General features: G+C 38.1%; 1 protein-coding gene and 2 pseudogenes across 1 annotated transcript in view; 1 reads left to right on the top strand and 2 right to left on the bottom strand.

The window, feature by feature from the left end:
- The window catches only part of SPESP1 (sperm equatorial segment protein 1), a 60,608-nt gene that overhangs the window by 35,226 nt on the left and 4,201 nt on the right, over positions 1-21,181 (bottom strand). Inside the window, exon 2 of the mRNA XM_012664823.1 lies at positions 2,273-3,231. Coding sequence (XP_012520277.1) covers positions 2,273-3,231 — 959 coding nt within the window. The remainder of the gene's footprint in view (positions 1-2,272; positions 3,232-21,181) is intronic.
- Positions 12,641-14,521, bottom strand: LOC105826791 (annotated as a pseudogene).
- On the top strand, positions 14,902-17,114 carry LOC105826792 (annotated as a pseudogene).

The following is a 21,181-nucleotide window of genomic DNA, read 5'->3' on the forward strand; positions in this document are numbered from 1 at the left end:
TTGTGGTTGTGTTTAAAAAAAAAAACTTGTAGATCTTCACAGATGAAATGATAAAGTACCTGGGATTTAATTCAATATAAAATAGGAACGGGGAAAAGGGGTGGGGGTATAGATGAAGAAGATTGGTCATTAGTAGAAAACTGTTGAAACCAGAGGGTGGGTATGTGGAAGTTAACAGTAACAAAACCGAGTTACTTGTGTCAAACTCCTAACCAAACTGGGAGTAGGGGAGGTCATAAAGAAGAGATCCACGTGCTTACATTCTGGAAATACCTTCACATCTTGTTTGTATCCTGTACTCAGAATTTATCTCAGGAACTTCCCCAGCCTTCAGCCTTTCAGATAAGATGCGCTGACCAGAACAGTTGCCTACCAAGTGTTACCTCCCCCAGTGAGCTCTGTTTCAAAACGGTTTGCATGGACTTCTTCTCTTTGTCTTTAAAAACTCCTCTTTTGTCCTAATTGTCCTCAGGTATGTGCTTGTGATTTTCATGATTTGAACACCCCAAGTAGTAACCCTTTTCTATTCCCCCCCAAAATCTTTTGTTCTAGAGAGCTTCTCTCTCTGAGGTTTTAAGTTGACAGGTATATGGGTTCGTTATATTGCTTACTTTTGCAAAGTTTGGAATTTTCCATGGTAAAATTATTTTTAAAAATAAACAGTATACAGCACAGCATTTTTATGAAACAAAACCAATGTCTCAACCCTTTTTACAATACAGCTAATTGCGTGGGAATTCTTTTTGATCTCTGCAACTAGTTCAGTCCCCATATCCATTCAATCACCAAGTCATGTTGATTCTCTTAATTGCCACTTCTTTCCATTTACTTTTGAGATAAATTTGGCCTGTGCACAGTGTACTTCTACTTGTGCCTACTGTAAAACAGTAGCCAGAGTGGTTTTTCTTTTTAAACCTAAGTTTGATCACACCTAGTCCTTTGTTTAAAATTTACTAATGGCATCTCATTGATCACAGAATAAAGGCTAAAATACTCAATATGCAGTGAAAGCCCTGCAGAATCTATTCTGATCCTGTGCTGTATGTCACCAGCTCCCTGAGTATGTGTCTGTGCTCTTCCTTGCCTTTCATACTCCAGGTACTTCTGAACTTACCATCGTTATTTTCAACTCAGAGCATTCACATATGCTGTTCCCTGTGCCTGGAATGTCCCCTTTCTCCTTACGCCTCATCTTTCAGACCTCACTTTAATTGCCACTTTCTCTGAGTAGCTTTCCCATTATTCTTGGTCTAGGTGAGGTCAAATATCTCACACTTTCATAACAATTTGTCACAACTGAAATTTTAAAATTGTTGAAATTGTTTGTTTAATGTCTATCTTTCCTGCTATAATATAATCTCAAAGAGAGAAAGAACTAGGTCTTATTATTGTACCCCCAGAGCTTAGCATCTCGCCTTGCACATAGTAGAAGGTCAACAAATCTTCGGTAAACTATAAATGACTGGCTTGATGAAGGAATAAATCAATTAATTTGAATATAATTCTGGTCAAATCATGAACAGAATTACCTGAACCATAATTATAAAATTACAGTTAAACTTAATGGTATCAATCATACCCCCAACAAAATATTGGCAAAGTGCAAATGTGTAGGTATACAAACAAAAAGAGGTAAAAAAATTAGAATGACTTCATTACATATCCAGGTTACAGTCCCTCACTAATACTCCAAAAGTGCTTAACAACAAAAGAATAGGGATGTGTCATAATACATCATTCACCTTTCAAAGGGCCACACATGTACCCAAATAAAAGTTCTGATACAAGCCCCAGGGATTCTCTGAAGGAGTAATAAAGACATATACCCAAAACTTTTACATTTACTGTATATGCAATTATTTAAAACTGGCTACATATATGGAGTGCACACAATCTCTTAACTCATAAAATCGGTAAATTTAACTAATCTATTCAAGCAAAATTAAAGCTTAAACATTTTCAAGATTAGATCTTCACAACTTTTAAAATTAATGAGAAAAAAAACTACAAACTCCTGAACCAAAATTTTATTGTAAATTATTAGAGTTTTAGTGTGTGAAAATTATTCATAACATATGACATATAGAGATGTTAGCACATTGAACTACAATAGAAAATATTTTTGTACAATTATTTAAATCACTAATATGCTTATTTTTCCTGTGAATGCAGTTTGCTCAAATCAACTTTGTGGAACATCAAGTAGGTTTAAAATTTTTATATTATTGTTTAATAACTTCCTAATAAGACTTCCAGTTTCTACTTGACCTACACATAATATTTTTTTCAATGTATTGAATACTGTAGTAGCTTTTTCTCTCATCTCTGGTGGAACGTATCTAATATCTAAATATTCATATAGTTTAGATCTAGAATTATACAGCATGTTAATAACAGTTTCGATGTCATCAATTTCATTACTGGTTTCTCCTAATGAAAATAAATGAGAGCTATACATTTTTTCTAATTTATGTTCTGCTGCTGCTGCTAGAGCAAGGCTTCGTTTTAGGTGCTCTTTGGAGGCTCGAATGTCTTCTTTAACTTGTGGGTTGCTGCTGTCATTAAGAAGTGCCTGTTGCACCTGTAAATTAATATCTGAAATTTTTTTCAGAATGTCATCATTATTCAAAATCTGCGAGTGTTTTTCCAATGTTGGTTCTTCAAGTTTTTCTATTTCAGTTTCGCCTGAGAGCTGAGGAACATCTTCTGATTCTGCAGTGATCTCCAAATCAGTGTTTCTACGGAAAGAGGTGACAGGTGATTTTCGTGAGGTGACATATGGACTTGCAGATGTTTCAGTAACAGTTGGTGACAATTTTCGTGCCTTAGTTTGTTTCATAACTGACTCTGGCTCTGGCTCTGGCTCTTCATTTTCAATATAAGGTTCTTTTGCACGTAAAACAACAGAAACGTTATTTGGTTTGATCGACCAGAATGCTGTACTTTTAGTGCGTTTTTTTCTCCCTACTCCCATTGTGAAGCCACTAGTAGGCAAAGGTGTAGTTTCCTCACTGACAGGATTGATTAAAACATCATTCTCAGGTGAAGCTTCTCCATGTGTAATTATCTCCTTTAATTTTGATAACTTCGACCCTCTAGAAAAAGCATTTTTTGGAGACTTTGATTTTTTCTCACGGCCTGGCTCCCTAGTGGGAACACTTAGTATTAGGTTCTCTAAAACTTGTACGTAATGATTCAAGTTTTGTTCTTCGTCAGGCGTCACAGTTATGCCTTAAGGGAAAAAAAAATCAAATAAATAATAAGTAATATTTATTACTATATATGACACATTGACAGAATCTACTGGCCTAAATTTATTTCATATGCTATCACTTAAAAATTGAGATAAAGAACCAAGAAGCAACACACCTCTGACATAGGGTCAATTCTCACTTAAATAAATACAATTATTTTTTCAGGTTCTTATTAAAAGAGACGAGCAAAACTAGTGCAAAAGCTGTGTATTAACACAATTCTCCATATTATTTTTTGCTCTTATTTTCCCATATACCTTATGATTCAACAGGCAACTTATTAAACCAAAATTCTTGATTATGTCCTCTAACACAGTGGTGTGCTGGAATAGGCTCATACTGGCTCACTAGAGCAAATTATTAAATTTTTAGGAATTCTATTAACCAGATGTTGAACACAGATCTCATTAAAAATTAAATTATCTAAAGTTTCAACCAAATCAAATTATATTAAAAACAAAGGTAATAAATATCCCAAACTCATCACATCCTGATTATTTTATTTTACTATTACCTATGCTCTTGAGGTTATTCATAGCGAGTGTACATGGATGATGCAGATGCAACATAATGGTGTGCTACCGTGCATGTCTTTCTGCCTCCCTTTTCAGTGATGTCAAATTAGCAGCTTGAAACAGACTGGTGGGAGTATTTACATCACGTAACTGAGCAAATGCTACAGATCAGGGTTTCCTCCTCTCTACCAAAAGCCAGTTTTACACATTTACCAGTATACTACTGCCTTCAACATAACAAAGATCAAACTAGTCTGTGGGTCATATTCACTCAATTGTTTCTTAAATAAAGTTTTACTAGAACCCAGCCAGTCTTGGGTTTATTGGAACCCAATCATTTGTTTATGTATTGTCTATGGGTGCTTTTGGCTGAAACAGTAGAGTGGTTGCAAGAGATCACATGGTCTACAAAGCTAAAGATACTATCTGATCCTTTACAGAAAAAGTTTGCCAATTCCTGGTCTAAATCATCAACACTTCACTTTTAACAACAAAATGGCAGTTCTATTTATACTGGTATTTTGCAGCATCTGAGTGGTAAAGCTTCTCATTATCCAATGTGGAGAACAGAAAAGATTATTGAATAAGATATTCTGGAATTCTGTTAAACTCTCCTACTCCTGAATCAGGGGTATTTTAAGTACAGGGGGTTTCGAATTACATGAAATTTTAAGTTGATTTTGCCATTATCATGGATAAAAAATGATTTAATTCAGGGAAGTAAGTCACTTTTTACCAAACTCTAAGGCACACTCCTACCTGAACCATCCCTCTGCAGGCTAAATAAAATAACAACTGTTCGGGAGGTGCTTTCATTCGGCTTTTTGGCAAGCACAAAATACTCAAAAATTGCTTTATATTTACATGTTTTTCCTCTCTTCTTTAACTATTCTGTTACAACTTAGAAAGACCAGATGGAAGTTGAATCAAAATTGAAAGCATATTTCTAAATTTTTAAAAATTCTTAAAGAGAACAGTTGAGTGAGGAGGTGTGGTAGTGGAAAGATACCAGACTTGTCTGGAGATTTAGATCCTAAAAGAAGGTTCTGCATTTTATGCCGCGCTTAGAAAAGCCTGTATACTCCAAGATCTGCACAATGGATGGTGGGTGAAAATGGAAGATACAGAACATAAAGGTAGATTTTGATATTATCCTTATAATAATTTTTATAAAATCACTCACATAGTATCATATATTTTGTCTGTGAATTGAAAATTTTTTAAAAGACTAGAACTCATGGGCAGTTGCCTCTGAGGAGAGAGGATGGGACTGAATTTGGTCATTAAAGGGGACTATAGATTTTATCTATAATGTTTTACTCCCTAAACACACACACAAACACACGCATACCCCCCAATCATTTAATACAGCAAACCATTAAAACTTACAATTATTTTTTATTTTTTTAATTTCAAGTAGTTTCTTTTATTCCCTTGTTTTTAACTGACAAGCAAAAATTACATAAAAGTCACATTTTAAAAAGGAAAATAACTTTTTTATGTATACTCATATTTATAAAATGCATGTCCTGAATCAGAGTTTTCTTAAACGAAAATATTGAGTAAAATGAATATGTAGCCTCGTGTAGTGAAAATAAAATCTTTGATTCTGGTCCTAGCTCTACCATTTCATAGCACCATGACCTTAGGTCATTACTAAATTTATCTGAACATTTACTTAACTATAAATTAATATACTATATTTGCCTTTCTATCTCACAGAACCAAATGAATTAGATGTTTAAAAACACTTTAAAAGCTACGGAGCACTAATAAGATAATATTATTCTCTATAAAGGTACCTGCTTACATTTCTCATTTTAAAATATAAATTTCCTTAAAAAAATATAGGAAATATAATGTTACCTAAAAATAACATTAAAAGTATGTTTTGGATCTTATTTAGTAACAAACAGTAGAAGTCTTTCTGCTCAAGACAGGAACAAGACAAGGATACCTAAAATCTCCATGACTATTTAACATGATGTTAGAGATACCAATCAATGCAATTAGACAAGGGAAAATAATTAGAGACATGAGAATTGGGAAAAAAGGGATAAAACTATCTATATACAGATGATATAAATCTAGACAATGTAAAAGAAATCTATTGAAAAGTTACTATAATTAGTAAGAATTTCATAAATAGCAAGTTATAAAAATCAACATACGAAAGTCAATGTATAAATATAAACTGGTTAGAAGATATGAGAAATAAGATGACATTTAGATAACAAAAAAAATGAAACAAAATATCTAATCATAGATTTTTAAAAACATGCCCAAAATCTATATGAGGAATTACAGTAGGCTAAATAATGAACACGCAAAGATATCACCCTAGGACCTATAAATGTTACCTTATAAGAAAAAAAGGTCTTTGCAGATGTGGTTAAATTAAGGATCTTGACATGGGGCAATTATCCTAGATCTGCGGTCCCCAACCCCTGGGCCATGGACCACTACTGTTAGGAGCTGGCCACACAGCAGGTAAGCAGTGGGTGAGCAGGCAAAGCTTCATCTATATTTATAGCCACTCCCCAGCTCCCCATCACTAGCATCACCACCTGAGCTCTGCCTCCACCCACACCACCCCCACCCCCGTCCACACAAAAATTGTCTTCCATGAAACTGGTCCCTGGTGCCAAAAAGGTTGGGGATCACTGTCCTGGATTATCTAGGTAGACTCTAAATCTGATCACAAATGTTCTTATGAGAGAGAGAGAGAGAGAGAGATGAGACATGCATGGAAGAGGTAGTGTGGAGGGAGGCAGAGATTAGACTTGATGTGGCCTCAAGTCAAAGAATGCTAGCAACTGCCAGAAGCTGGCAGAGGCAGGGAACATAGTCTTCCCTTTAGCTTCCTGAGGCAGCCTATATACCTTCATTTGGGCTCAGCGAAACTGATTTCAGACTTCTGGCCTCTAGAACTGTGAGTGAATAAACTTCTGTTGTTTTAAACCACTAAGTTTGTGGTAATTTGTTATAGCAGTCACAGCAAACTAAACAGAAATACAATAAAATCTTTTGAAAGACATAATGTAAACTTCGGCAAATGGAATGATATCCCATGTTCTCAGACAAGAAAATTCAACATCATAAGGATGCTTAGATGTCATATTCTCACTGTTAATTCATGCATTTAATATGCTCCTAAAATTACCATTAATCTTTTTCTGGAATTAGTAAAATTGATAGTGAAGTTCATTTGGAAGAATAAGAACAGCCAGGAAAACAAAGGCTATCCCTACCAGATATTAAAATATATTATAAAGCCTCTATTATACAAATAGTATAGCATTGGCACATATCTAGACTAATGGAAAAGAACATAAAATACAGAAGTAGAACCGACTGCATATGGAGAAACAGCTCAAATGGAAGGAAGGGTTCAATTTAAAAACTATTCCAGCTAATAAAGAAGCCATTTATAATTAAACTATGATCATTTTGCCTTCTTTTGATCAAAAAAGGCATAAAAGAATAGTATTCTTTTATGCCTATATCATAAAAGAATACTCAATAAGACATTATGTGCCTTCTGATGAAAGAACACAATACCACCTATAAATTAGTCTTTCAAAAATAAGTCATACCTGAATCCAATAGGTCTTCCTAGATTTCACTAGCAATATTCAGGAAACATACAGAACAACAAGGAAAATATTCAACTATGCCATGTGGATGTAACTAGCGAAATCTAGACTGTGGGAAACTAAAGAACGTATGACCCAGTTTCTTCAACAATTAAATTGCAAGGAGAAAAACAGAGATGAAAGAAGAATATAGATTAAAAGGGAATTAACAAGTATATCAATGAATTACATATATAAATCTTTTATTTGAATCCCAATTCTGTTAAACAAACTGGAAAAAAGAGACAATCAAAAAAGTTTGAACACTGAGCAGATATTTGATGATATTAAGGAACTATTATCTTTTTAGTATAAAATTGTATTGTTTTTAAAAGTATATACCTTATATTTTAGTGCTTCATACTGAAATATTTACTAATGAAACTGTATGATGTCTAGAATTTGTTTTTTTTTAAGAGACAGGGTCTCATTTTGTCACTCAGGCTGCAGTGCAGTTGTGCAATCATAGCTCACTGCAGCCTTGAACTCCTGGGCTCAAGTGATCCTCCTGCCTCAGCCTCCCTAGGAGCTGGGATTACGGGAGCATGCCACTGCACCTGGCTAATTTTTTTATTTTTTGTAGAGATGGGGTCTCACTATGTTGCCCAGACTGGTCTCAAAACTCCTGGCCTCAATTGATCCAGATTCTCAGGGGAGGCAATGAGCCACCACGGCTGGCTCAGAATTTGCTTCTAAATAATCCAAGCCCCCAAACCTGGGGTGGAGGAGTCAGAGAGGTGAGAGGAAAAGGAATATGGGTGGAGTTAATTCAATGAAACAAGATTAATCATGAGTTCATAATAGTTGAAGCTGATTATATGGAGATTTATTATACTATTCTTTCTACTTGTGTATATGTTTACAGTTTTCCATAATAAAATGTTTTTTAAAATCTGTTTGAAAAAGATTTTAATTCTGGGCAACTATCATAAATAAATCTAAAATGTACAACCAGCAATGGTTTAAATGCTTTAAAAAAGATACTGCCATTAGATTATAATCTGATAAACACCTGATTTTCAAGTCATTTAGCTTGTCTTCTCAAAATAGTAAACAGGATACCCAGGTGGCTATATTAGGTGAGTTAGAGTGTCAAAGGACAGGAAAAGGAGATACTTAATACTAGCTGATTCCTAAAAATACTGAAGTACTCATTATCCCCTTCTGCTGTTACTCAGGCAACACCAAAAAGCCTATTCATGGCTGCCTAGCAATAGAGCACCCTCCCGCCTACGTCACTTTTCCTCCCTTCTTCCTCCCTTTGTCTCCATATTATCCTATTGTTAAATCTATCCTCTTTCCACACACTTTCCACCTCCTTCTTCTGGCCCCCTAAAACATCTACATACTTCATGTTGACCTTTTCAGTTCTACTAATCAGGACTGCTCTTGCAAATCAGTTTGATTTTTATAAAAATGTTTGCAGGCAACATAGGAAAAGATAGTGGAGCCTCAAATACCCCTACAGATGGCCCTGACCACCAAGAAAACCTGTTTTTCTCCATCCTTCAGGAGGTGCTAGAAAGCTGAACAAAATTCAAATTCTTACAAAGAACCAATAACCCTGCTAGAAGTTGGGTTATTAAACTTTGGATATTCATAGTATTAATATATGCTAGTATACCTTATAATATGCCCTCTATATTTACCAGTTAGTGATCCAAGCAAACACAGCAATGCTCCAAATTGTGTAACAATCTCCAGCTGGAGAAAGCATGATGCTACTCTCCAGTGCCTCTTGTAGGCTGGGTAGCTAACTGCTGAACAGGCTTGAGGCTCCGCTGGAATCTCAAATATGGGGGCTGTAAGCTAAGCCTGAGGTTGCCTGCACTTTCTCTTCTTAAAATAGTACAGGCAGAACTGTCACACACAGAAATGATAGGAAAGTAAACAAAATGGTACTAAATAACTGTAGGAACAGAAGTGGCTGGAAATCTGAAGGGAAAAATGGAAGCTAATGATTAAAAAGATCATAACAGCGCTCACTGTACTAAGTAAGAGCTTTGAATGTGAGGAGTGTTTTGATAGAAACAAAGGAAGATACTCAGAAAGGATAAGTAATTTGCTTAAGATTGTATTCAACTTATAAGAAGTAAGGATGGGATTTGGACACAGGCTACCTTAGTTCAAAGTGGGTGCAACAACTACACAGTGTTGACATAAAGAAATGACGCAAGGACTTGTATTTCTATAATGGTTAATTGAGCATCTACATATCTCCTTTGGAGAAATGTCCATTCAGATCCTTTTCCTATTTCTTAATTTTTTTTTTGAGAGTCTTGCTCTGCTTCCCCACCTACAGTGCAGTGGCGTGATCATAGCTCACTACAATCTCAAACTCCTGGGCTCAAGCGATCCTCCTGCCTCAGCCTCCCTCAGCCTCCCGAGTAGCTGGGACTATAGACGTGTGCCACTGTGACTGGCTAATTTTTCTATTTTCAGTAGAGACGGGTCTCACTCTGGCTCAGGCTGGTCTCGAATTCCTAACCTCAAATGATCCTCCTGCTTTGGCCTCCCAGAGTGCTAGGAGTACAGGCGTGAACCACCACACATGGCCAGAAATTTTTATATATTCTGAAGTCCAGTCCCTTTTATGATTTGAAAATATTTTCTCCTATTCCGTGAGTTGTCTTTACTTTCTTAACAATATCATTTGCAGCACAAAAGTTTTTAATGTTGATATATTTCAATTTACCTATGTTTTATTTTGCTGCTGTGCTTTTGGTGTCATACCTAAGAAAACATTGCCAAATCCAAGGTCATGAAGATGTACACCTACATTTTCTTCAAAGAGTTTTATAGTTTTAGCTCTTACATTTAAACCTATGTTCTGGTTTAATTTTTTTTTTTTTTTGAGACAGAGTCTCACTCCGTCGCCCGGGCTTAGAGTGCCATGGCATCAGCCTAGCTCACAGCAACCTCAAACTCCTGGGCTCAAATGATCCTCCTGCCTCAGCCTCCTTAGTAGCTGGGACTACAGGTGTACACCACCACGCCCAGCTGATTTTATTTATTTTTAGTAGAGAAGGGGTCTCACTCTTGCTCAGGGCTCTGGCTGGTCTCGAACTCCTAAGCTCAAATGATCCTTCCACCTCGGTCTCCCAGAGTGCTAGAATTACAGGTGTGAGCCACGGCACCCAGCCTTGAGTTAATTTTTGTACATGGTTTGAAGTAAGAGTCCAACTTCATTCTTTTGCCTGGTGTCCCAGCCCCATTTGCTGAAAAGACTATTCTCTCCTCCACTGAATTGTCTTGGCCTCCTTGTTTAAAATCAATTAATACATATGTAAAGGCATTAATTTTTATTGATCTTTTCCAATTGAGTTTTACCATTAAGGCATACCTACCTTAATTTTTAACCTCTTTTCTAAGTTATAATTATATTTCTTTCTGTAATATGATAAGCTATAAGCTATTATTTTAGCTAGAAACTTTGATTAAAACTGGCATAATTACTGGTTCTGTAAATAAAAAGTTATCAATATTAAAATTTAGAGTAAAGGTACTGGCTGAACAACAAGGTTGACCATTACAACTGCCTTTGTATAATTTGATTGCATTCCACTCCAAGCAATGAATTATCTTGTTTGGAGTTATTTGCAATTTTTAGAACTGTTTTGTTATTAAATACACACCCATCTGATGTGTTCTCTATTTTAATTCTTTAATTTTACTTTGAGATTGTTGTTGTTCTGACAATTCTTTCTTGGTAGCAGCATTACAATAATAAAGTATGAGGGAAGTCTCTTCATTAGTATGGTTTATGAGATGGGTGAAAAATTTAAGCAGTTCATGTTCAAGAATTTTATTTGGTTAATCTCATGACTCATTGTATGGTTTCATGAATAACCTTTTCATATGTAAGTACTCTTTGGATAAACCCAATTTTGTAAGTGTCAGAAATTTAGAAAATTCTAGTCACTCAAATTTCTGTGCAAGATTTTAAAAATTTGCATACATTAAAATATCATGCTTGCAAACTAGTCTAAGCTGGTAAAATTTAGTTTGTTGATTTTGGCATTGGTTACACAGGGGTGTTAACTATAAAAATTCATTAAGCTGCACACTTGCAATTTGTGTATGTTATTGTATGTATGTTACATATTTTAAATATCACGCTTGTAACTGTTTTGCGTTATGATTACTGGAAATTACAATACAGATCAAACGAAAAACTTTTAGAACTAGAGTTTATAAAAAACTTAATTTTACCAATAGATGTTATTTTCATTTTAGTTAGTAAAGCTAATTGCAGACATTTATAAACTAAGAGTTATATTTCCTAGTTTTGTTATACCATAACTTTTATTACTTTGAAAGAAAATATAAGAGTTCTTAAGATTGTGGATCTGAAAATAGAACTCAAGATTTTTTTCTTTTATCAAAGAGTTAGGAGTGGTTTGGTTTCCCTATCTCAGGTGAGAACTACAGTTTCTGTAGCTAAAAATATTATAAATTTTTAAAAATTATGTAATTTTTAGGTCTAGTCAATCATTTAAACTATTAATACAAACAATGGTTCTAACACATGTAAATTTGCTGGGTTTTTTGTTGTTGTTGTTGTGTTTTAGTACTCTCATCTTTGAGAAGGGGCAAAGGGAAATTCTGGGACACCTGCCACCACCTGGCTTGTCCCAGCTAAGCTTGCTCCTTCTTTCATGGGTAAGGGGAGAGGACCAGGTGAGCATGGGGGTTGTCTGGAATTAGCGCAGGTGGTAAGTAGGGCAGGAGGAGGAAGTGAAGGTGGGAGCAGACCTGGGACCCAGTATGGAGACTCAGGGTACCCAGGATGGGGAGGGGGCAGCTAGCATTGTGTCTGCATGCAGTGCCAGGGCAGGAGCTGTGGCATGTGTCCAGAGGGACCAGTGAGCAGACTGTCAGTTACACTTGTTCAGAACAGGGGAAGTACTGGGGGTGTTGGATTTCTTGAGGTTTCACTCCCTTCTGATCTGGTCTCCCATTTGCCCCTCCGGGTCTTAGCTTGCCTCATCTGTGCTGTGAGCAGGTATTCATTCACCTATTTGGGCTGCAGGAGAGGAGGAAGGAGGAGGCTGGGACTCAGGAGACAGGTACTAAGCTAGGAGGTAACACAAGAACAGGGCCAGGGCCCCAGTAGGCGGCTACCATAAATACTACCGTAGTTTAGCCAATCCCAATGTGCTAAACATTCCTTTTACTCCATGCCTCTGTCTCCTTTGTCCCCGTCCCTCCCCAGCTCTCCCTGTCTCCCCACCTGCTAATCCAACTTCTCGCCATCATCCTCCTGGTGGGTGTCTCCGTCATGCCCATTCTTGTCTTCCTTGGAGAAGTGGGCCTGGGAGCCCTGTGCGGACAGCAAGAGGAGGCTGGTGCCCGCGCTGACTGCTGGCAGCGAAGGCGGCTGCGGCCCCACAGGCAATGGGGTCAGAGGCAGGGCCAGAGTCTGCAGCTGGGCCAGCTGGTGGGCTTGGAGGTGCTGTCGGATGATGGAGTTCAGCTCAGGAGCAGTTACCTGCTTAGCCCTCTCCATGGCTCCCAAGACCTGCTGCTGGTGCTCTTGGGAGAGGTAGGGCAGAACCTGGAAACAAATCCCATTCAGCCTCTTGACTATTTCAGCCTGCTTGTGCATCTCAATGTTCAAGGCGTGGGACATCTCATAGTACATCACATAGTGACGCTGCATCTCTGACTTCTCATTGGCCTGTCAACTTGTCACAGTCTAGCTTTAGGCTCTGATAACTAACGCTGCAGCAGGTGAAATTCATCTTTGACGCAATAATCGCAGGAGTCGGAGATGGGGAATTTGAGTTGCTGGGGTAGGTGTGAGGAGCCCCAACGCCTGCTTTGTGGAAGGAAATATCATGTCAGTCGCGGCAGGAGCGCGCTTCGCAGGCTGTGCACCCCAGCTTGGGCTGCTCCGGTTGTCCTGGCACCGATAGGCACCTCCCGAGGCCACAGCCGCCACCGCCTCTGAGCCTGTCGCTGCTGTTTCCTCTGCCTTTTTTTATTTTTTAAAGTAACTACTTAGCAAACCACCCTAAGAAAACTTAGCGCTCTGTCATATATGCAAATATACTGTGAACTAATCAGGTATTTAAAATATTTGGAAGTTTCAAGTTCTTAAAAATACACTTTTGCAAACCAATTAAAATAGCTAACTGCATATGTAAAACTTCAACTGGTAAAAGGTATAAACACTGGTCCAGTACTCTGGGAGACCAAGGCAGGAGGACTGCTTGAGCCCAGGAGTTCAAGGCTGCAATGAGCTATCACTATGCCACTGCACTCCAGCTTGGGCCACAGAGCAAGATCCCATCTCTCTAAAAAAATAAATAAATAAAAATAAAATAAAATAAAGGTGTAAAAAACAAATAATTTTTTCTACATCTGTTTAAAAGAATGAAGATATATCAGCGTGTTTTTTGTAAAAACCCCAAACGGAACACCTTTCTTTGCTACTGGAAAAATTTCATCAGTAAAGTTAAAATGCCATTATGAGTTATTTGCTTTAACTAACAATTTTTTCCCCAGATAAAACTTACACTCCAAAAGGAAAAAAGTAGCTTCTGTGCTCCTAAAAAATGATAGCATAACAAAAATTACACTACACTGTAATGACAAGTAATAAAATGCTAACATTAAAAACCTTATACAGCAACATACCCAGCTCCTTAAAGACTAAAGTTTTGACAGATATGGGCTGCTGAGGTCTTTGTAGCTGAGGTCATCGTGGCTGGTACCGCCTTGGAGCCCACATGCACGAAGCTGAGTGGAACTGAGTCGTGCAGTGAGCAGGTAGGTGTACCATTCTCTGGATGTGAGAAAGATGGCGGGCCGAGGCTGAAGATACAGACGAGACCAGATTCCAGGCACACAGGCTGGCTGGGGATGGGGCCTGCTTTCCACCCACCAAACCCTGCCCTCAATAGCAGGGGCTCCTTACTGGACTCGGCCCCAGTGGATGTATAAGAAGCTGCTGGCTATGCTGGCCACCCACACCATTCGCTTCCACTGCCCAGTTGCTGGAGACTCCACTTCCTCCATCTTCTGGCTGAAGAATTGCAAGCAGGTCCATGGAGAGCGTCAGGAGCATCACATCAGGACATCGAGGATTCATGCTGTTCTCAAGTGAGTACATGGTGATTCACTTGTTCAGGCATCAGAAGCAACTCCAGCACATTCATACACCAGCTTCTCCCCAAGAACCTCCACAAAGAAAAGGGCCACCCAGACTATCCTGCCACTGATCCATCCCCAGCCAACCAATGAGGAAGAGTACTTGAATTTGGAGGAAAAGGCTGACTCTGAGAAATAGGCCCAGAAGGATCTTTATGTAGAAGAAAAGATTGTGGAGCATGTGGAAAACCAGAGAACATTCAGCAAAAATAAGGTCTTGCTCTGTTGCACGGGCAAGAGAGAAGTGGCGTCATTATAGCTCACGGCAACCTCAAACTCCTGGGCTCCAGCAATCCTCCTGCCTCAGCCTCCTGAATAGCTGGGACTACAGCATAAGCTGTAACCATGACTACTGAAGTAAGCTCTGCATCTGAAGTGAAGGAGGACTCTGCCCAGTTAGGAGCAGATGTAACCAAGGAGCAACCTTAAGAAGTAGCAGAAACCCAGCAGAATCAGTCGTCTGATCCTGAGGAGGAGAAAGGTTCCCAGCCTCCTCCTACAGCTGAAAGCCAAAGTAGTGTCTGCCACCAGAAGAGACAGAAGGAGCCATCTGTGAAGAGGGATATTTCTCGACTCATGGCCCCATGGCTTAAGAAACTAAAGCCACATACCTTATTTGTGGCCAAAGATGGAGGAGATAAAAAAGAGCCTATCCATGCTGTTGTGGAAGAACAGGTCTGAGATAAAGAGGAATCTTTTCCAGAAGAAGAGAGACAGGCCAAGGGTGATGCTGAAGCAGCAGCTCAGAGGAAACAACTGGAGATTAAGGTTGAAGTCAAGGAAGAAAAACTTTCCATGAGCAGAGCTGAGACACAGCCTGCTGAATTAGTAAGGAGAGAGAAGAGGAGAAGGCAAAGGAAATACAGGAAGACAAATCAGAAGGAGCAATAGAAAAAAGAGAGACCAAGAAAGTGCAGACCAATAATCTAAAAGCAGAGAAGGCCTCCGAAAAAGCCACCAAGAAGACCAAAGCTGTCCTGTATAAAGTGATCCTCTTAGATGGCACTGAACACAGCCGTGGCCTGGAGGGATGTGTGGTGTGTATGTGGAGAATCTCATGGGACCAGTGAGACACACTTGGGCAGACAGAGAAATGTGCTTAGGACAAGTGTTATCTGACAAAGTATGTGAACACCTCAATCTCTTGGAGAAGGACTACTTTGGACTTATGTTTCAGGAAAACCCAGAGCAGAAAAACTGGCTAGATCCCGAAAAAAAAAAAAAGAGACAACTGCGAAATCTTCCCTGGCTGTTCAGTTTTAATGTGAAGTTTTATCCTTATTATCCTTTTCAATTGACTGAAGATATCACCAGATACTTGTTGTGCCTTCAGCTCTGGCAGGACATTGCCTCTGGCTGCCTGCCCTGCTCCATTGTGACTCAACTTAGAGACTGTGACCCAAAAGTTCTGGCAGCATTGACCTCCGTGAATACCAGTTTGCCCCCACACGGACTAAGGAGCTGGAAAAGATGGTGGCAGAGGGGTACAAAGCCCACAGGGGCTTGTCTCCAGCGCAAGCTGATTATCAGTTCATAGATGATGCAAAAAGACTTCCCATGTATGGTGTTGACCTACATGATGCCAAGGACTCAGAAGGTGTGGACTACAAGCTGGGCTTGTGTGCTGACGGCCTCCTCACTTACAGAAATGGGCTCACACTCTATTATTTGGCTTGGGCAAAAATCTTGAAAATTTCCTATATGCCCAGTAACTTCTACATCAGATTTGGGTCTGCAGAGATGAAACAGTTTAGGAGCATCGTTAGATTCAAAATGCCAAACTATCAGGCAGCGAAAAGGCTATGGAAAGTGTGCATGGAGCATTACGCTTTCTATAGGTTTAAACAGCCACCAAAGGCCAAGTTCTTGACCTTGGGGTCCAAATTCCCCTACAGCAGCCAGACCCAAGCAGAGACCCTCCAGGCAAGCACCCTCATAGATAGGCCAGCACCACAATTTCAGCACACTTCTAGTAAACAGGCCTCCAGGAGTCTTGATGGAGCTCTGATTGGCATTGTGGACCAAAGTTTTAAGAAGAATCCTTCTGTCTCTGCTGGGGAGATTTCAGCACATGGCCCTGAAGCTGTCAGCACTACTATGGTACAAGACAGGGACGGCAGGAGGGAAGTGAGAAGCCCAACTAAAGCCCCACATTTGCAACTCATTGAAGGAAAGCCACCAGTGGTAAAAACAGAGATGGTAACAATTTCTGACGCCTCACAAAGGACTGAACTCTCCACCAAGGAAGTCCCCATTGTCCAAACTGAGACCCAAACCATGACATTTGAGTCTCCATAGATTGATGGCGAGGCTAGTGGTGATTCAGGCACATTACTGATTGCATAAACCATCACACCTAAGTCCGTGTCGACAACAACCACCACACACATTACCAAGACTGGAAAAGGTGGCATGTGTGAAACAAGAATTAACCAATGCATCATGGTCACAGAAGATGCAGATATTGGTGATGACCAGATAAAGACCGTGCTGGCTAAGTGATCAGAGAAACCAGACAGCAGCACCCTGGCATAGTGAAGTGTTTTGCTTTATAACCACTTTTAAATATTCTTAGTTGTTTTTTTTTTTTAAATTAAGGGGTTTTGGTTTTGTTTCCTATTTAGCTTGTGTACAACTACCTGCTTTTTATGGCTCCTTTTGATCAAAAGACAGTGAACAAAGCCAGCCCACTCTGGTAAAGTGATATTCACTTGAACAGGTGCTGTTGTGTGGAAAGGAAACTCCGTGACTAATTTAGGTAGGATCTTTCCTTCTTCCAGATTCTTTCCATTGAATTCTTACAGTAAATATTTATAGAATTTTCCAATGGCAGCAAATATACTGTAGGAGAAAATATTAATACAGATTAAAAAAGCATTTCTTACATTTTGAAAATTTTCTAATGTTTGAGAATTTCACTGGGGATATTTTTCATATTGGATCCTTTGACTTTCCAGTCCTATGACTTTTTACTTATTAACTGTATTGAACATTTTCCCTTGCTTTTGATCCTATGTATAGTTATGATGTCAGAACAGATTTATAGCAGCTTCAAGTTACATTAAATGATATTTTGCTTTCTGTAATATTGTCATAAAATAAAGTTTATTTTCTAAAAAAAGACTAAAGTTTTAAGGAGGGAAAAACATATTATCTTGAAAAACGGTTTAAAACAATATATCTGGCCTTCCGCTTCCAAGAAGATAGAGAACATGTACATTTTCCCTATTGCTCCTATTAAGCACAGTTAAAAACTTGGACAATATGCATAAAACAAGCACAAGACTCTGAAAGGTGACAAGAAGACGGCAGACCAACTAGGGACTTCAAGATCTGAAAATGACACAGCAGTGAATTCCCTGGGTTTTCTTTTGGCCACATATACCCCATACCAGGGGCTAGAGAAGCTGACAACCCAGAAACACCAATGTGCACAGACAAAAAAGGCTCCAAGACAAAAGCCTGTTCTCTCCATAGCCAAAGGATCAGGAAGGGGGCACCCTAGCAAGACAGAAAGCTTTTGGACAACTACTGCACTAGTCCGGCCAAATACCACAGACAAAAAGTGCAGCCCTATACCCACCAACAAAGGCTGAGTAGAAACCTAGACTTACTTCCACCTTTGTCGGGTTGTAATGAGGTACTCCAACCCTTCTTCCCTTACCCCACAGAAGTGCTGCTACCGAGTAAGAATTAATACTTTCTTTTCCAGTAGAGACGGCTGAGTGAGGAGCTGAGACTTCATCCCCAGCCTGTGGTAACAAGGAAACACCCCTCTTCCCCTGCAGAAGTCATGTCAGAGGCCTACTTAAATTTGTAACAGAAGATTTAAATAAGATCCAGAGTCTTCCAACGTAACACCTAAAACGTACAGGTTTAAATTGAAAAATAACTCACCACAAGAACCAGGAAAGTCTCAATTTGAATGAAAAAAACAAAACAATCAACAGACACCAATTCTGAGACAGATGTTAGAATTATCTGACATGGATTTTACAGCAGCTGTCATAAAGTGCTTCAACAAGCAATCATGGAGATGCCTGAAACAAATTAAAAATAGAAAGTCCCAGCAAAGAAACAGAAGAAATAAAGAACCAAACTGAAATTTTATAACTGAAAAACACAATAACTGAAATGAAAAAAACTCAGTGGTTAGGCTCAACAGCAAAATGGAGGGGGCAAAGCGAAGAATAAGTGAACTGCAAGATAGAATGACAGCAATTACACAATCTGAACAACAATGAGAAAATAAACACAGGGAAAAAAATGAACAGAGCCTTAGGGACTTGTGAAACTGTAACAAAAGATCTAACATTCAAGTCATTGGAGTCTTAGAAGAAGAGAAGAGGCTGAGTCTGTAAAAGTATTCAAAGAAACAATGGCTGAAAATTTCCCAAGTTTGGCAAATGAACTTAATAGATTCAGGAAACTAAGTGAACCTCAAACAGAATAAACTCAAAGAAACCCATGCCAAGACATATCATGGTTAAACTTCTGAAAACTAAAGACAAAGAAAAAAATTCTTGAAAGAAGCAAGAGAGAAATGACACCTCTTCTACAGGGGAAAAACAATTTGAGTGACAATTTTTATTCTCATCAGAAACCATAGAGGCCAGAAAGAAATGGAATATTTTTCAAGAAATGGCAAAAAAGGACCATCAACCCAGAGTTCTATATCAAAGGAAAATATCCGTCAGTAATGAAAAGATACTCAAGACACTCTTAGATAAAGGAAAATTAAGAGAAGTTGTTGCCAGAAGACCTACCCTAAAAGAATGGTTAAATGAAGTTCCTTAAACAGAAAGTAAATGATAAACCAAAAAAATCTGGAACACTAGGAAGGAAAGAAGAATAACAAAAAGAGCAAAAATATGGGTAAATGTAATAAACTTTCCTTTTCCTCTTAAGTTTCCCAAATCATGTTTGACAGTTGAAGCAAAAATTGTAACACTCTCTGACGTGGTTCTCAATGTATGTAAAGGAAATATTTAAGACAATTAATAATATATTATGAATAGGGGAGGGTAAAAGGACATAAAGGGAGGTAATATTTCTACATTTCACTCAAACTAATAAAATGTGACACCAACAGACTGATAAGTTATACATCTATAATATAATACCTAGGCTATCAAAAGAGATATACTCAAAATGCTGAACATCAAAACAGAATGCTAAAAAAAAAGCTTTATCTCTCAATATAAAATGGATGCTGTGTGTTTAAATAAAATTTGTTTTAAAAAACTTAAGATTTAAAACCAAAAATATCGTTAATTTAAACACGTGGTTTGAGATAAGAATAACTATCTGGTAAATTAAAGGTAGCAGCAAAACACTACATAAAATGGGGGAAACTTGGTAGCTGAGTAAATAGGAAAAGATGAATTTTAAAACTTTGAATTTAAAATTTTAACTTAACAAAAAGCTAAAGTGCAATGGAATACATCTGAGCTTGGTACTTTAATAACTTATACATTTTTACTTTGCTCTGGCCAGTAACTTTGATATGGCAACTGTTTATTGCACTCAATTTAACCAAGAATTATGGAAGCTCATTTGTTAAAAGATTCAAATAAAACCAGGATTTTTATAATACTACAAACGAAAGTGAAAAATAGAATGTCTTTATCCATAAAGCACTCATGTATGTAAAACTTAAACATACCCAAGCATCGATCAACTTATAAATGGTCCAGACTCTGGCTAAATGTCCTTAACTTTGGAGAACCAATTGCTTGTATTTTGTATGTCATGAAATGGAATCACAAAGAATAGACTTCCCTTATTCTACAGCACTTAAGTGCTACAAGAATTAATACCTGAAAGCTGTCACCACATAAGAACTGCCAGTTAAAATGCTAACACTTTCAAATTAAAATGAACTTAAATAACTGAGCTCAAGTAATGTACTTCCAACACGAATCAAAGTTGTAGTAACTGTGCTTCATTAGTGAAGTATACTTAAAGAATGGTCACAAAGAAAACATTATGTCTTGTTATTCATCCATCAGTTTTCCTATAGCTTATTATTATTAATTCAAATTTTAATTTTTAGTGACAAGTAAACAAATAATTATGTTCATATTAATCAAGTATTACAGTTAAAGAAATGTCATTTCATGGCCTTGCATTTCATGGTATTCATGTTCTTCCGTAGTGTCCTCCCACATTGAACATGGGCTTGCCCCACGTGACTTGTCTTGGCCTGTAGGACATTGGCAAGTCTGACACAGCATAGGCTTGATAAGAGCTTGCATGCTGGGGCTTGTAAATCTCCTTCTTGGAAGCAAACTGCCATGGTATAGAAACTTGGGCTAGATTACTGAAAGATAAGAAGTCACATAGAGAGAGATCCTGGAGGATGAGAGGCCATCTTGGATGATACCCTCTCAGATGAACTTCCAGCTGAATGCAGTTGCATGAGTGACCTCAGCCATGCTGATATGAAGCATAACTGCCCAGCTGAGTCTAGTCAACCTATAGAATCATGAGAAATAATAAACCTGGGGACAGTCTTTTATGCTATAATGGATAACCAAAACAGCCTCATTAAATTATATTTTTTAAAAGGAATACAATTTTAGTTTGGATGAACACTTAAAAATTAAGAAGTTATCAGATG

This window comes from Propithecus coquereli, unplaced genomic scaffold, assembly GCF_000956105.1.
Source record: "Propithecus coquereli isolate 6110/MARCELLA unplaced genomic scaffold, Pcoq_1.0 Scaffold92, whole genome shotgun sequence".
NCBI lineage: Eukaryota > Metazoa > Chordata > Mammalia > Primates > Indriidae > Propithecus > Propithecus coquereli.